Source organism: Sciurus vulgaris (assembly GCF_902686455.1).
Source record: "Sciurus vulgaris genome assembly, chromosome: 17".
NCBI classification, from domain to species: domain Eukaryota; kingdom Metazoa; phylum Chordata; class Mammalia; order Rodentia; family Sciuridae; genus Sciurus; species Sciurus vulgaris.
Window position 1 is genome coordinate 36,926,961 of NC_136478.1, and position 16,999 is coordinate 36,943,959.

At 38.1% G+C, this 16,999-nt stretch overlaps 2 protein-coding genes across 2 annotated transcripts in view; one reads left to right on the top strand and one right to left on the bottom strand.

The window, feature by feature from the left end:
* Positions 1-2,244, bottom strand: part of LOC306647993 (uncharacterized protein) — a 69,601-nt gene extending 67,357 nt beyond the window's left edge. The window contains exon 1 of the mRNA XM_079117667.1: positions 1,007-2,244. The gene's annotated coding sequence lies outside the window, so the exon portion shown is untranslated. The remainder of the gene's footprint in view (positions 1-1,006) is intronic.
* Positions 523-16,614, top strand: DNAJA2 (DnaJ heat shock protein family (Hsp40) member A2). Its single transcript, XM_079117654.1, has 9 exons — positions 523-742; positions 2,251-2,310; positions 2,784-3,007; positions 6,227-6,307; positions 6,543-6,676; positions 9,130-9,326; positions 13,965-14,109; positions 15,140-15,267; positions 15,828-16,614. Exons 1-9 carry the CDS (start codon positions 665-667, stop codon positions 16,017-16,019), a joined length of 1,239 nt encoding a protein of 412 aa, XP_078973780.1. The 5' UTR covers positions 523-664; the 3' UTR covers positions 16,020-16,614.
* The last annotated feature ends 385 nt before the right edge of the window (positions 16,615-16,999 follow it).

Below are 16,999 nucleotides of genomic sequence, written 5' to 3' on the forward strand. Positions count from 1 at the left end.
TGAAATGGTTTCATTTTAAAACACTGGAAGGGTGTAAAATAGATGGAATAAATTGGTAAAAACATAGACAATTATATTCAGGTGTGTAATATATCACCTTTGGTAGTTTGAGAATTCCCGAAATATAAAAAATAAAAAAAAACAACGCGCGCACGCGCGCCACGTGCTGCTTTTCATCTAAGACCCCAGGGAACCAGACCCAGAGGAGGACCTCTGCGTGCCGGGTGTGCCTCCAGCGGAAGCCCCGACCGATTCTTTCCTGCCTGACTCGAAGTGAACCAAGCCTCTCCATCCCCTCAGCGCTCACTGCGGCGTTAAACACGCGGTCCCCACAATAAACGCCTCTCAGGGTAAACCGAATTGCCGAAGAACGCCAAGGAGAGTTCTTCCTCATTTTCTACGTCGGACCCATCTCGCGGCCTAGACGCTCGGGAGAAGCGAGCACACGGTCCACTTAGCACCACCCAACCACACCGGTCCGAGCACGAGGGGGCTGGCCCTGCGAAGCGACGTCACGGCGCCCCGTGCGCCGGGTCAAGGTTTAGCCCCGCCCCGCTTCCCCCTCGCTGTCTCCCTCGGCCTGCGCCGCCGACGCCACTCGTGGGCCCGGCTTCGCTCTGTTCGCTCCGCCGCCTCCTTCCCAGAGTGCTGCCCGTAGGCCGCCATGGCTAACGTGGCCGACACGAAACTGTACGACATCCTGGGCGTTCCGCCCGGCGCCAGCGAGAACGAGCTGAAGAAGGTATTGGGAAGCGGGCCGGTCGGGCAGGGTGTGTGGGGCGCGGGGCCTGCGCGTCCGGGCGGCCAGGCCGCGCTACGGGACGGCCCATGAGCCGGCGCCCGCTGCAGGGAGCCCAGGCTGAGGGGTGGCGGTGGCAGCGGCGGCGGGACCGGCCTCGCCGTGGGCCGCACATTCCGGCCCGGGCTGACCTTGGGCCGCCGGCCCCGCCCGCCTGCAGATGCAGCAAATAAAACTCACTCCTGCGCAAACAGGACGAAAACCAACCTTTCCTTCCTCTGTTGGCCGGCTAGCGCCTAAGGCCGGGCTCTCCTGGGAGACAGGAGCCCGTCGGGCCCTCCCCGCTCACCACCCCGGAAAAACAGGTTGGCTCGAGGTGTCCTGAGCATCCGGCCCCGGGAGAGAAGCTGTCCACGCCGTGGACGTCGGCTCCGGGTGTAGGGCGCCGCGAGGCGGAGCCGCAGGAGGGTCGAGGCCGCCCCCGCCGGGTGCCTCCGGGCTATTGGGTTTGTTTCCTGGGCGCCGAGGCTGCGACCTCTGCTCCTCCCTCTGTTTCCCTCGCCTATAGAGCTTGAGGTAGCGTGGGTCAGTGTTTGGATGCATTGTTCTGTGGGCAGGTAATCTAAATGGCCTGTGCCCGCTTTAGGAATGAGCCATGGGTCCCAGCCAAACACCTGAGTGTACACTGACTAAAAATAAACAGGTCGTGTTATCGCCCTTTGCAATGCTACAGAATCTTTCATCTTAGAATTTCAAAGCAGTTGTGACATTTAATTAAGCGGCACAGCATCCTCCGTGGCTTAGGGTATCCAGATTTGAAAGCTGAGAAAAAAAAACACGAGAATGCTCCTTAGGCAGTAGGACCGGTACAGTCGAGAGTAAAATGGACTTCCTGTTACCCTACCGGAAATGCTAGTTTGTATTATATAATTCATGAGTCTGAGTGAATGAAGACTTAAATGTTGTATGTCCAGACCACGTAATTGAGAACATACGCAGCTTCACTCCAATCGAGGCCACGTAGACCCCCATCACCCACCTGTGCAAATAAAACACATAAAATATCATCTAAGAGCATCTTTTGGCTTTTTCTTATTGTTGCAGTTAAAGGGAAGACAAGGAGCCATCACGGACAGGGATTTGTAGCTTAATTCATACTAATACTTTGCCTCTGTAAACATTGTTTGTCTCAGATTATTGGGGTTGTCTTAATCTGTTTACTAACCATAAAAGAAATTTGATAGTAAGAACCAGTAATATATTTCAAATATATTTGTTCATTTCTAGCATTACTTCATTGTTTGTATCTGAGTTTTACTCAGTATAATCTATTTTCAAATATAACTGTTTACTGTGTTATAGTAAATTATTGAATAAACAATTTTGAGATGAAAAAATACCAGTCGTGATGGTAACATTTTTGGAAGGTTATGACTTAGGAAAGTGGGTATCGTTACAAATCTTTAAACTGATGTTTATGTATAACCCTTCTTTAAAAATCTTTTTTAAAGGCATACAGAAAGTTAGCCAAGGAATACCATCCAGATAAGAATCCAAATGCTGGAGACAAAGTAAGTTATTTGAAACTTTTCGTTGTTGCTCTTGGGTTTTAGTTTTAAACTTAAATTGCCCTCCTTGAAAAGAAGAATATTGTAGGAAAAGTTCATCTATGACCATAACAGCCAAATACTTACATGAAGAATCTTCTGGTTTGGGGGCTGGGGTTGTAGCTTATGATAGAGTACTTACCTAGCACATGTGAGGCACTGGGTTCGATCCTCAGCACCACATAAAAATAAATGAATAAAATAAAGGCATTGTGTCAATCTATAACTAAAAATATTTTTTTTTTTTAAAGTACCTTCTAGTTTTGTATTGTGAATACTAACATTTGAGCAGTAGTTAGGGGTAAATAGGACCTGAACAAACCAAAGGTAACTTACAGCTTTTATTGGAATTAAGTGGATTGTAGGTTTCTGTAGTTTTCCCCCACTCTTCTATTTGAAAATCCAATTGTTTTCTTTTTTTACTTTTTTCTTTATAGTTCAAAGAAATAAGTTTTGCATATGAAGTATTATCAAATCCAGAGAAGCGTGAGCTATATGACCGATATGGAGAACAAGGTCTTCGGGAAGGTAGCGGTGGAGGTGGTGGCATGGATGATATTTTCTCTCACATTTTTGGTGGAGGATTGTTCGGCTTCATGGGCAATCAGAGTAGAAGTCGAAATGGCAGAAGAAGAGGAGAGGACATGATGCATCCGCTCAAGTGAATATCTTTTTTTGTTCTATTATGTACTTTCTTCAAATGCTAATGCTCGGGAGAAGTATCATAGAATGTTCTGTCCTTCATTTAAAAACAAATAAAATCATTTCCAGTGACTTAGGAGGCTGAGGCAGAAGGATTGTAAGTTGCAGCTTCAGCAATTTAGCAAGACCCTATGCAACTTGGTGAGACCCTGTCTCTAAATAAAATACAAAAAGGAATTTGGGATATGGCTCAGTGGTCTAGTGCCCCTGGGTTCCTCCCGAGTACAAAAAAAAAAAAAAAAAAAAAAAAAAATCATTGTGTGTTCATTAAGTGACTAAATGAGTTTAATAACTGGATGTTTGTATTTTGCTTTAGATAGATCATAAAAGGACAAGTGCTGGTATTGACTGAGTAGGAAGACGAATTTTTAAAGTGTGTGGATTATTTTCTCTGAGACATTTAAATCTTTCAAGTTACCTTATATTTTAAAAAATTACATAGTGACTGTCTGCCTAGTTTGTTTATATGTTATAGTCACTCATTACTTGATTCTCAGTGTGAACTCTTCAAAAATGGTTTCCATGGAACTTGCTGGCTTCTAGTCTGGTATTAATCTGCCAGCATATGAATGGTGTCGTCCTTGATCTTAGACTGGGAATCCACAAACCCTTTACAATATGAAATAGATACTTCACTGTTTGAAATTTGTGAGGTCTTTTATCCAGTGATTTTTTTTTTTTTTCCTTCATGAAATACTAATGTTTTCACTAGCAAATGCCAGAGATGAGTTCAGGAGTTTATGTAAAATATTTCTTAAATATTTCATATCTTGTTTGACATTTGAGTAAATTGGAGGAATTCATGTGGGTTCTGAGTGTCACTCTTAAATCTGTGTGATTTTAAAAGAATTTACCCTAAGAAATAAATTATCATTTGGATACTATTTCAATAGTAATATTTGTGCAGTGGGAGTTGGTTCTTCCATATTATTCTTTGATATTGAAATGCTCTAAGAAGTAAATGGACTTTTTTAAAAACGGTAAATAGTGAGGCATGTCGGTGCATACCTGTGATCCTAGCAACTGAGGAGGCTGAAGCAGGAGGATTACAAGTTCAAGGTCAGCCTCAGCCCTATCTTAAAAAGGATTGAGGATATGGCATCCCTGGGTTCAATCCTGAGTACCAAAAAAAAAAAAAAAAAAAGACTCCGTATTTTGTGTGCCTTTTAAATTTTTTTTCATACTATACAGCAAATGCAGTTTTTAGCTGTTTTAATATTACTTAAAATTTTTATTTCCACTTATTACATTTGCTTTTGTGTGGCTTTGTAATATTCCATTTTGTGACGTGTAATCACTCACCTTTTATATGGGATATTGTCAGGTTTTTTTTTTCTTTTTTCTTTAATAGTGTTGCTATATTTTTATGTACAGTTTTGTCTCTTTGACAGAGATTCCCAGGCAGGCATCACTGTTTGAGGCAGATAAATACAAATAAATTGCCTTATAAAAAGATTGTGCCAGTTTAAACCCTAATAAAGAGTGTTGACTTTGCCTGACCGTTACTCCCATTTTCTCTTTCTTGGCCGTATTTGTTGAAATGTGAATTTTTCTGGCTTCTGGGATAGTGATTTTGCAAAGTGATTATATTTAATATACACCAGGGAAACGAACTACCTGTTTGGATAAAGGTTTTTAGTGGAAGAACAAAAATAGGTGCAACCAAGTGATTTTTATTTAATACTTAAGATGTAGATGTGTCATCTGGAAATGTTGGTAATGTTTTGTCCGTAAATATGTTATTTTTATACTGTCTACGGTGTGAAAAGTTTTAGCTTAAAATAATTTTGAGAACGTTTGAATACCACAAATAGTTTAGGTGCCTTTTAAACTATTTCTTCAACTCTTCAACTCCCAGGATTTAAAAGTAAATCATTAGTACTACTAAACGAGGTTTAGGGGCTGAGGATATAGCTCAGTGTGGAATACTTAACCTAGCATGGGTGAGGCCTTGGGTTTGAGTCCCAACCCTGAGGAAAAAAAAATAAAGATTGAAAGACACAACAAGAAGGGTAAAACTAAAATATTAAATACCTTGCTACCAAGTCTTAAATGATAGTATTGGTGAGAATTTTGATATATATAGTTTTGGGTTTGTTTGTCTGTCTGTTTTGCTGTACTGGATTTTGAACCCAGGTTTTGTGTTTTTGGGTTTTTTTGTTTGTTTGTTTTTTTGTTTTTTTTTTTGTTTTTTTTTTTAAGGTTAGTATGGAAATTGGTGCTATGGTTCAAATGTACTACGTATGAATAAAAGTGAATTAAATTTTAGCAGTTGTATATTTTTATTAAGCCATTTCTCCTTATGCCATTTTAATGTGTACAGTTGAGTGGATTAATAGTTAAACTTTTGAGTCATAGACTCCTTTGAAAATTTGGTAAAATTGTTCAGTATTGGTTATAATTCAGTGGAATCTTCAGAAACTAAAAGTTGGAGACATTGTTAAAAATCTATTTTTTCCCCTTCTTTCTGTCACAGTATAGGTAAATCTACTTTTTTCTTTTCCAGGACTCAATGCAAGTGTTTTACCACCAAGCTACATCCTAAGCCCAAGGCCCTTTTTTGTTGTTGTTGTTGTTTTTAGCTTTTACTTTATTTTTTTATGTGGTGCTGCTGAGGATCAAACCCACTGCCTCACACATTAGTCGAGTTTTCTGCCACTGAGCTACAGCCCCAGCCCCAAAGGCCACTGTTTTTGACATACAATCTAAGCACCTTCCTTAAACTGTGGTCTTTGTAATTGTCCAGGGGGAGAACACAGCTTTGTCCTATACACAAGTTACTTAGCTTCTTTGTAAAATGGGGATAACTGTACCTCTTTCAGAGGGTTATGACTTGGAAGTTACTTGGGTAGAGGGCTCATGGCTGAGGTCAGAAAAAGATTTTGATGGCCTGAGTTTGTGCAGTTACATAGCTCTATCAGAAATTGTACCACAACAAATTGTTGGCCTAATGCTATAAGTTCTGACTTTGAGCACCATTTACATTGTCTGTAGTCATAAAATCTTTTTGTAAATTTGAGCTACAAAATAAGATCTGTCAGTTGAACTGATTTAATGGGAGGTCTTTTTAAACTTTTTATTTCAAAAAGTTATTGTGGAATTTGCTGTATCAGCTATTTATATCTCGTATTTAAGAAATTTGGTAAAATTTGTTTGAATTTGATTCTTTTCTCCCCAGAGTGTCTTTAGAAGATCTATATAATGGCAAGACAACCAAACTACAGCTTAGCAAGAATGTACTCTGCAGTGCATGCAATGGGTAAGTGTGCATTTGGTTTATGCAGTATTATTTTCCTCTTCTAGTGGCAGGCTGAAAGTCTACTAGGTAAAAACTGTTCCTGATTTAAAACTTACTACTCAACAGAAGATTTTTCTGGTACCTCTTAAGGTCAATTTAAACATTAGTTATAGGGGATGAACAGCACAATTCCTGGTTGCATGGCATATTGGAATGGTCTGTGGACAAAAATCTAATTTATGCTTCTGCTCACTAGCCAAGGCGGGAAGTCTGGAGCTGTTCAGAAGTGTAGTGCTTGTCGGGGTCGAGGTGTACGCATCATGATCAGACAGCTGGCTCCAGGAATGGTACAACAGATGCAGTCTGTGTGCTCCGATTGTAATGGAGAAGGTATGCATGCCAATATTTCTTTGCTTTTATGTTGGAATGGATTGGGAATGCAGAAATTAAAGGATTAACAATTTTTCTTAAAGTATATTTGAAGATAGAGTTTTAAAAGAAAAAGTGAAAACAATTATTCCATTACAGATAGGCCCAATGAACATAGTTAAATAGTAAATTTGTGTTAATGTCCAGTGAAAGTTTAGTCTCATTTTGGTTTTAGTTGTTGAAAATTGAACACAGTACCTTACTTGTGCTAAGCATTCTCTCTACCACCAAGCTATACTCCTAACCCCAGGTTAAGTCAGTCTTTTTTTTTTTAATTCTAGAAAGATGGGTAAGATGACTATTTGTCCCTTTGTATTTTAGAAGATAATTATATTTGCTGTAAGGAATGAGAGATTCTGAGAAATGCAGGATTTTATTATAATCTTTAGTTAGCTTTTGAGGATAGACACTGAAATTGAAGTTGTTCTCACAGAAGTAAATATTTCAGTTTTGTGGGCCAAATAGTTCATCATATCTACTTACGTCTGCTTTTGGTGCTTTTTGTAGCCATTGACAGTATGTGCACAAATAGGCATGGCTGTGTTCTGATGAGACTCTTCCCCCGCCCCCCATTACTCTAATAGAACTTTTTTTTTTTTTTTTTTTTTTTTTGTGGTACTGGGGATTGAACCCAGGGCCTTATACTTGACAGGCAAGCACTCTACAAACTGAGCTATATCCCCAGCCCTTCTAATAGGATTTTTAAAAAAATAAGTAGCTTTCTGAATTTGACCTGTGAGATCTCTCTTTTCTAGAGCACTGTTACCCACTAGAATTTTTTTTTCTATGATGATAAAAATGTTTTATATCTGTAATATCATACAGTGACCACTAATCACCTGTGGCTGTACTTGAAATGTGACTAGTAGGTGATGGGAGTGTAGCTCAGTGGTAGAACTGTTATGATGCATTCCTAAGGCCCTGGGATCGTTCCTCAGGACCACATCAAAACAAAACAAGGGGCTGGGGAGATAGCTCAGTCGGTAGTAAAGTGCTTGCCTTGCAAGCACAAGGCCCTGGGTTTGATCCCCAACACCCAAAAAAAAAAAAAAAATGAAAGGAAAAGAGACTCCTATGACTGAGGAACTGGACTTCTTTCTTTCTTTCCTCATTTTTGATCACTGGACTTCTTTCTTTCTTTTTTTCCTCATTTTTGATCAAATTACATAGTAGGGTTTGAGGGAAGGGGAGAGTCTCTGCATTTTTCCTGGAGAGTCTCATGCATTTTACCTTACTAAAGTTGGTAACAATTCACTGTCAAGAGATCAAAGTCAGTTGAAACCCTTTCCCATGTATCATTACCATTTTGAGGAATTGGTATTTTATAGAATGTACTTTGAGAAAAAAGTACTGCTCTAGAAACAGTCCCTGAAGTTATTATATAAACCTTCTAACAATTATTTCAGTAACTAGGCATTAGAAAGCCATGCTTGTTCTTCACATTATACCATGTAATTTAATTTTACTTTATTATATTGTAATTGAATATTTCAGAAGAATATATAGAAGAGCCATGTTCTTAAACATGATACAGAGGAACCCATTGCCTTCCAAAACTTGCAAGACATCTCTGATTGATTTTGAAGAATCAGTGGTAGTACAAATAAAATTAGTTCAGCCTTGGGGATATAGCTTAGAGGTAGAGCTCCCAGGACCAAAATGGGGGAAATGTTTTAAAATAACATCTGCAGACACCTGAGTAAGGTTTTTGTCTATGAAATAAACTCCAGTACCAAATAAATAATTTAATAATGAGCCATAGATATTTAAAATTTTATTTTGATTGTATTGGTCCATTGTTAAATTTAGTTGAAATTAGAACTGAAAACATTAGCTAAAGAAGCAGTTGTTGAAGCTCTACCATCTCACCACCTAAATGTTTTCCTTGGTTCTTAGACATTGCTTTAACTTTAGGAAGTAGAGTCATGAGCAAAGAAAGTGTTAAGAAACATTACATTCTGAAATTGTGAGTAGGTGAATCCTTCAGATGATTATAGTAAGAAATGAGTTTTGGTCATGCAGAATATTTTAAACAGAAATTTAGGTAGAAATTAGAAGAAGTTCAGAACATTTATTTAATGAATTGGGTGTTTTTTTCTGTGTGGGGTTTTGTTTTTGTTTTTTTTGTTGTTTGTTTTGTTTGGTTTTTTTTTGTACCAGGAATTGAATCCAGAGGCACTTAACCACCAAGCCATATCCCCAGCCCCTTTTTATATTTTATTAGAGACAGGGTCTCACTGAGTTGCTGAGGCTGGGTTTGAACTCGAAATCCTCCTGCCTTGGCCTCCCAAGTCACTGAGATTACAGGCATGTGTCACCCCACCCAGCTGAATTGGGTGTTTTTGAGATTTATCTTATGTGAAAAGGCAGTAGATAGTACTCTTGCTGTAAGTTTGAATGACCTCTCTTTTCAGGAGAGGTAATTAATGAAAAGGACCGCTGTAAAAAATGTGAAGGGAAGAAGGTGATTAAAGAAGTCAAGATTCTGGAAGTTCATGTAGACAAAGGCATGAAACATGGACAGAGAATTACATTCACTGGGGAAGCAGACCAGGCTCCAGGAGTGGAACCAGGAGACATTGTTCTTTTGCTACAGGAGAAAGAACATGAGGTAATTTCCTTTTTTAAAATTTATTATTATTATTAATTTTGTTGTTCAGAATTGGGTCTTGCTTGAGAAATAGGATCTGTTTTGTTACCCCAGAGTAACACTGAACATAGGTGAAGTTGTTATGTGAACATGGCTTGCTTACACAAGAACTGACTTATATGAGTAAGACCAATAAGGCAGGTGCAGTCAAAAGTATTATAGGTGTTATATAGTTTCAGTTCCACTGTAGCCATAGACTAGTACTATACTTAGGTAATCCTGTTGTCTCTGTACCTCATTTTCCTTATTTAAAATAGGGCATGGATCAGATGGTCTAAGGCAGCTTATTTTTCACTGTGAAACTCCTTTAATGAGTGATTATTGGATAGGGCTTTAGTCCTTCACACTGCTCTGATTGGTTTTACTGTACTTATGGTGTAGCCTGGTGAATTTTCCTTGGAAAGAACAGGTTGTGGAACTTGTATAACAATATGGTCTAGTGTATGCTATTTTGATTATACGATTATGCACATACACACACACACATATGTATATGTGTATATTTGGGGGTGAGGAGAGAGACAGGGTTTCCCTATTTCCCAGGCTGATCTCAAACTGCTAGGTTCAAGTGATCGTCCTGCTTCATCCTCTCAAGAAGCTGGGAATATAGACATGTGTGCACTTTATTTTTTAATGTCTTGTATAGTATACTATAGGCCTTTATTCATAAATATATCTGGCACTATTCATAAAATACCTCTTCAGTAATCACCCAGAACCTTAAATGTAGTAGCATTTGATAGAATTCTGACTTTGTTCCTCCCCACATTTACTCTCAAGTTCTTTGAAAATTTACGTCATAGATTAACCACCTTTGTAATGTACACTAAAATTTTCTTCTGTTTGGTCATTTCTACAAACCATTAAAATTAAAAAAAAAAAATCCAGTGGTTTCTCTGATATGCAAATGCTAACTCACAATAAGTGGGGAAGAATAGAGGTACTTTGGACTAGACAGAGGGAAGTGAACGAAGAGGGGTGTTATGGGGGTAGGAATGATAGAATAAATCAGACATTATTACCCTATGTGCATATGTGATTACATGACCTGTGTAACTCTACATCATGTACAAACAGAAGAACAAGAAGTTATATTCCATATATGTATATCAAAATGCATTCTACTGTCATGTATAACTAATTAGAAATTTTAAAACAATTTTTTTAAAATCCAATGGATAACAGCAAGGCCATTATTGAGAAGCAGATTTCTTCCCCTTTTTTTTTTTTTTTTTTTTTTTTTTTTTTTTTTTTTTTTAACAGACTGCATTTTGATTCATTGTACACAAATGGGGTACAACTTTTCATTTCTGTGGTTGTACACAATGTAGATTCACACCATGTAATCATACATGTACATGGGGTAATTCTGTTTTATACTGCTATCTTCCCTTCTCCCATCCCCTCCATTTTTCTCTATACCATCCAAAGTTCCTTCATTCTTTCTTTCCCCCCATCCCCTCCCCCCTCCCCCCACATTATGTATTGTCATCCACTTATCAGAGAAAACATTCAACTTCTGGTTTTTTGGACTTGACCTATTTCACCTAGCATGATGTTTTTCAGCTTCATCCATTTACCAGCAAATGCCATAATTTTATTTGAGAAGCAGATTTCTGGCTGGGAATTTGTATTTCCTCACAAGGTTGTGGCTCACTCCCTTGGACTATCCTTTTAGGGTGCACTGATCAGAGTTCATATTTTAGCAGAACCATAAGTTACTATATATTTTGGCTTTTCCTGGATATGCCCAAACCTACAAATGATAAGCATCTCTTAAATGATTAAAAATCAGAGTAATTTCTAGAATTTTGTCTTACGGTCTTATAGGTTGAAATATTTGTCATTCTTACAAATTCTGTATTTGGCATTTTAGCTACTTCCTCATTTATTCCATCTTTCTTTCTGGACACACCACCATACAAAGCATGAGAAGTAGGAAACTAGTTGAGAAGGTTATAGTCTGCTTTTGTGTAGATTATATTGTATGATGGTATAAACATCACCAGAGTGTTTTTATTGATAGAATCATTGGAGCAGTTTGAGGTTATAAATGATGTCTGGCAAGTGCAGCAGTACAGGAATAGTGAGAAAATTAAGAAGTAACGGTTACTTGGAGAGAACTGATTGTTTTTCAGTTTGGGGTTGTCAGTCTAATGGCGAAAACTTTCATACTCAGGTTTCTTCTGTAATATTGCTATATGATTAAATAGGGATTTTAAAAATAGATTGCTGGATTTGGAGGCAAGGAACTTAAGTTCTGACCCCCATTTACTTACTAGCTTTGTCCTCCCCAGGCTTTGCTTACGAAAAACAAAGATAGTCTTCCCTCAGGAAGCATATTCTAGAATCCCATGAGGCTATTGAATAAGCTGCTTTCTTGAGGGTGTCAGAAGGTGTTTGGAAATAAGAAACCTCTTAAAATTGTTGGCATCAGTGGAATTGCTTGGAATTTCCAACAGAAAGCAGAGTAACTGATTATCTAAGGTAGGAAATAGAAGCTGGTAAAATTAGAATGGAAATTCACCTAGTTCCTTATGACCAGCAAAGTAAAAGATGAGTTTTAGGCATGTTGTTTAATTTATACAACTAAAAATGTTTTGAATCTCCTGAAGAAACAAGACTAGAACATAGAGCCAACTAATTGTTCCAGAAAACCTAGTAGTTTTTCTTTCCGGCTTTTTTTCCCCACTCCCAGCACTTCTGCTAAAGGCATTAGGACCTTAATGAGATTAGAGTTGGTGCTGTAGCTTAAAACCATAAATCCGTTCAAAAGTCATTGAATTTTGGAAATGCTATCTCAAGTGTGTTCATATTCTTGCTATACTACTGTGTGTGTGTATGTGTTTGTTTGTTTCAGTGGTCTGGCTACCATAGTGCATTTGTACAGCATAGAAAAACAGTATCTGAAGATGTTATTCCCTCCTTTATAATCTGTCTATTTATTTCTCAGAAATTATTAAGACTTTTATGTGCTTTACTGTCTGGGGTTTATTAGGCCCTTATTCATTTTGCTTTTTAAAAATTCTCATTGGCAACCAAGAAAAAAAATTTGTCGTTTTTTTGCTTATTTTTTGTGTTTAAACATTAGCATCAAATTGTCTTAACCCCAATGTACCAAAACAATAGTAGCAGCTCTGGGTTTCTTTTGTTGTTGTTGTAGTTGTTGGTTTTGTTTTGAGATAGGGTCCTGCCAAGCTACTGAGACTGACCTCTAACTTGAGATCCTCCTGCTTCAGCCTCCCAGTCACTGTACCACCATACCTGGCTTTTGCAACCCTCATACTTTCCACTGTAGTTACTTTTAAGTTGAGCTCTCCCACATAAGAACATGATATCCCTGCTCCCTATTTCTAAAACAGCCTTAACCAAAGAATTGTTGGTAAAAGGTGATTCTTGGAATATTGGTACTCAGAAACACTAACATTTTAAGTATAATATAGCATTTCAAAAAGCATTGAAAAGTTCTGCATTAAAGAAGCCTTATTGATCCCATTGTGAGGCACACTCAAGTTAATGTCATAGTTAGAATACATTCATTGGTTCTCAAAAACCTTAGCATCACTTTAGAATCTCCTGAAGGGCTTCTGAAAACTAGATTGCTGGGCTCCACCTCCATAGCTTCTGGCAGTAGGTATGGAGTAGGGCCCAAGAAATGTGTATTACCAACAAGTTTCCTCCTGCTATTGAGGCTACCCATCCAGAATCACCCTCAAGCGAATCATTGCTTAAGATAACAGTTTATTTCATGGGTAAATTTAGGAGAATATTTTAAGAAAAGAGCCTGTCTTTCGAACAGAACCAGCCAAGATTACTCTTTAGAAGAGTTAAAAAAAAAGCTTTTAAAAAAACTAGGTGACCTTTCACTGCAGTTAATTTTGTTTCATCTCAAATTTCAAAAGTTAAGTATAGATATTTGCAAATTCTCCCAAGTAAAAATTACAAGTATATGCAAACTTAAATTTATTTTTCCTTAACATTGAAATCCTAGAGACATTCTTTGTGCTTATTTGGTAACCTTTGTATGACCTAGTCCATAAGCCTATAGTGTAAGAATGAATAAGCCAACTTTAACTTTTGTTTAATTTACATTCATCTAAGCAAGTTTTTCAATTCTAAGTGAAATAAACTTGTTTGTACTTGTTCATGAAGCAGAGTTGAGCCCCTTCACTTTACTGGCTGAACCTTCCTGGTTAAGCTTTTTAATGTTGAACTAACTTTCTTTGCCTATTAGGATCATGTCTGGTGAGCATTCCAGATTGAGCCTGTTCAATAGAAGCCTGCTTGTCTTTCTGTACCTTTCTGCCCAGAGGCAGTTAGAAAGTAATTGCAAAATGTATTTGGTGCTAAGTTTTTATGCCTCAACTCTGTTGCTCTTATGCCAGTGTTTTCCTGGTTCAATGTCTTCCTAATAGAAGTTTTTAGCATACTATCTGGGAATTACTAGCCTTCCTAATATAAATTTAGGAAATTAGGGACAGTGACGCATAGGATTTTAAATCAGTGGTACAGTTAAGATTGTGAAGTTGATTAAAGGAGCGTAGTACAGGGTGTGAATTCATACTTTTTTAAAGTGTTTTTTGTGTGCTTTATTTAAAGGTGTTTCAGAGAGATGGGAATGATTTGCACATGACATATAAGATAGGACTTGTTGAAGCTTTATGTGGGTTTCAGTTCACATTTAAGCACCTTGATGGACGTCAGATTGTGGTGAAATACCCTCCTGGCAAAGTAATTGAACCAGGTAAATCTTGATTTTATCTGATACAGGTCTGGCAGGGGGGTTGTTTTTTGGTTTGGTACTGGTGATTGAATTCAGAGGCACTTTACCATTGAGCCCTTTTCATTTTTTATTTTGAGGCATGGTAACACTAAGTTGCTTACGGCCTTGCTAAGTTGCTGAAGCTGGCCTCGAACTTGCAGTACTCCTGCCTCAGTCTCCCAAGTTGCTGGGGTCACAGATTTGTGCCACTGTGCCCAGCATGTATTCTTAAACTTGTAATATTTTCATAGTGAGTAACTCAAAGGAATGTTACTAAATACCTTTCTTTAAAGACAATAAGAAGGTAATTTATTCTGAGCCAAATATGAGTGACCATGGACCAGGAATACAGATTCAAGTTATCCTGAAAGATAGCCAAGGAAGATGTTACATGAATTTTTGTAGTCACAGAACAAAAGAAAGCCATAAGTCAATACATTTACCAATTAGATTGGTGGGAGCATTGGTAGGTGGACTATAGAAAGGCAGGGAGATCTCTAATTTTTTAAGTTGTCTGTGGACCTTTATTTATATGCGGTTATGAGAATCAAACCCAGTGCCTCACACTGAGCTATAACCCAAGCCCCTCTTTTGTTTTTTAAATAAGTTCCACATGTTATCTTATACCATTCTTAACTTTAGAGTTGGTAGAGTCTAGAGGTCTGCTCAACTTAGAGACAATTGTGAAAAGCTTATCTATTAGTTATGAGAATGCTAGGTCAGATACAGAAGTTAAGGTGATTGGCTATTAAGGGTGTAGGACTCAGGGTGTGGCTCAGTAGTAGAATGCTTGCCTAGCATTGCCAGTCCCTGGTTTTCATCCCCCACAGCACAGAAGCAATGGGAGTATTGGTGCTCAGCCCAGTGTAATTTTGGCTCTTTACCTACGACATTCCTTCTATCTATGACATCTTGGCTGATATTTCTAGACAGCCAAGTTCAGGCGGTCTGCAGGATCTTTGGTGTAGATGCATCTATAAAGAACTTCACAATTTCCTCTTTATTTAAATAGGATGTGTTCGTGTAGTTCGAGGTGAAGGAATGCCACAATATCGTAATCCCTTTGAAAAAGGTGATCTTTATATAAAGTTTGATGTGCAGTTTCCTGAAAACAACTGGATCAACCCAGACAAGCTTTCTGTAAGTGATCTTAAATTTAAGCAATCCAGAGTTTCTTAATCATGTTACTTTGTCACCTTCAATTTTGTTGTTTTTGTTTTCCCCAATTTGGTTTTACTGAAATTAGATCACACAAATTTTGACTTTGTTAAAATTGTGCTATTGATGGGTTTTCATGATGGATGTGAAAGCATGGATTGCTGATATAATTTGTGGGGCCTAGCAAGGGAATTACAAGAAATTAAACAGACTGGGTCTGAGGTGCTAGTGGGGGTCCTGGGAATCCTTGGGAATAGATCCCTCACCTGAAGAGGGCTGGGGTGCAGGAAAGTATGTCTGCTGTGAAATCTTCCAGTGCTTAAATGTTAATAGCTAATTTCATTTTTTGTTTGTTTTTAACTAAAGCAGTAGATGAGCTGCACAAAGGATATCTGCCATTTTGGCCTTTGTGTTCTCTCAACTTCAAGTGCAAAGACAAGTCACTTTGCTATTTTAACTCCCAAAGAAGTGTATAGCTGGACTGTATTAAAAGGGAAGATGAAAATATTATAGCTAACCCATTTTTATTTGTTCTAATGAAGGAACTAGAAGATCTTCTGCCATCTAGACCGGAAGTCCCTAACGTAATTGGAGAAACAGAGGAGGTAGAGCTTCAGGAATTTGATAACACTCGAGGCTCGGGAGGTGGTCAGAGACGTGAAGCATATAATGATAGCTCTGACGAAGAAAGCAGCAGCCATCATGGACCTGGAGTACAGTGTGCCCATCAGTAACTCTGCAAACAAATTGCACAGGTGGATTTTCTTTCCACATTTGCCTGATTTGTTCTCAGCGATCCAGCTGGAATGTCTGATCAATCCAGATGAACTGATGGACATCTGTTGGTCTATGTGTAACTTTTAAAATTGGTATAGTATCTACAGAGTGTATAATTTAAACTAACCACAAAGCTTTACATCTTCATTTTGACTGTTCTGTAGCAGAATAAAGCACTTGAAAGGAAACAAGACTCCCTTTCACACATGGGTTATAAGTTTCAGTCTTGATATCTGTGCTTGATTTTTATCAGTTTTGTGTAGATTTTATGTTTCATATTTTAAATTCAAATCCCACATTGTAAAGTTTGTACAATTTGTCCTGAAGCTTTGTGTTTGGCTGCACCTGCATAAGCTGCTACAAATAGAATAAAGAATTTCATAGCCTGTATCTATCATTTAGATGCATGGAAAATGGGCTTTGCACAAAATGGGTTTGGAGCTGACTGGGAACAATGGAAAAAATTACATTAGCAGTGGTTGTATAGTTTTTTGGTCCTTGCCACCCCCTTTTTTCTTTCTGTGTGTTTTTTTTTTTGTTTTTTTTTTTTTTTTTTTTTTTTTTTTTTTTAACCATCTTGTGGAAGGTTTCTGAAAATTGATAATAAAAAGCAGACCATGTAAATTATTCTTTGTGTCACATTTTTAGAAAGAACACATTTTGAACTGCAAAAAATGTATCCTTAAACTGAAGAATGTATCCTTAGTTCTGGTTTTTAAACAGCCCTTAAAAACCCATTGTCCTGAAGCTTAGGCCTCAGGCACCTGCCCATTTTATAGTTTTAAAAGACAAAGTTTGGTAGAAACAGGCTTTATTGACTTCAATTGATGCTTTGTAGAGTCAAGGACTTCTAAGTTATGTAATTCCTAAGTTATGATCCTGAACACTGGGGCTAGCCCAGGCCTCTGTATCTATCTCCCCACCACCACCCTCTTAA

Excerpts from the sequence above, each read along its gene's own strand:
- DNAJA2 (XM_079117654.1), top strand. The coding sequence starts at position 665 with ATGGCTAACGTGGCCGACACGAAACTGTACGACATCCTGGGCGTTCCG. Across the intron at positions 2,311-2,783 it reads ATCCAAATGCTGGAGACAAA|TTCAAAGAAATAAGTTTTGC; the intron begins GTAAGTTATTTG and ends TTTTCTTTATAG. Across the intron at positions 14,110-15,139 it reads TGGCAAAGTAATTGAACCAG|GATGTGTTCGTGTAGTTCGA; the intron begins GTAAATCTTGAT and ends TTATTTAAATAG.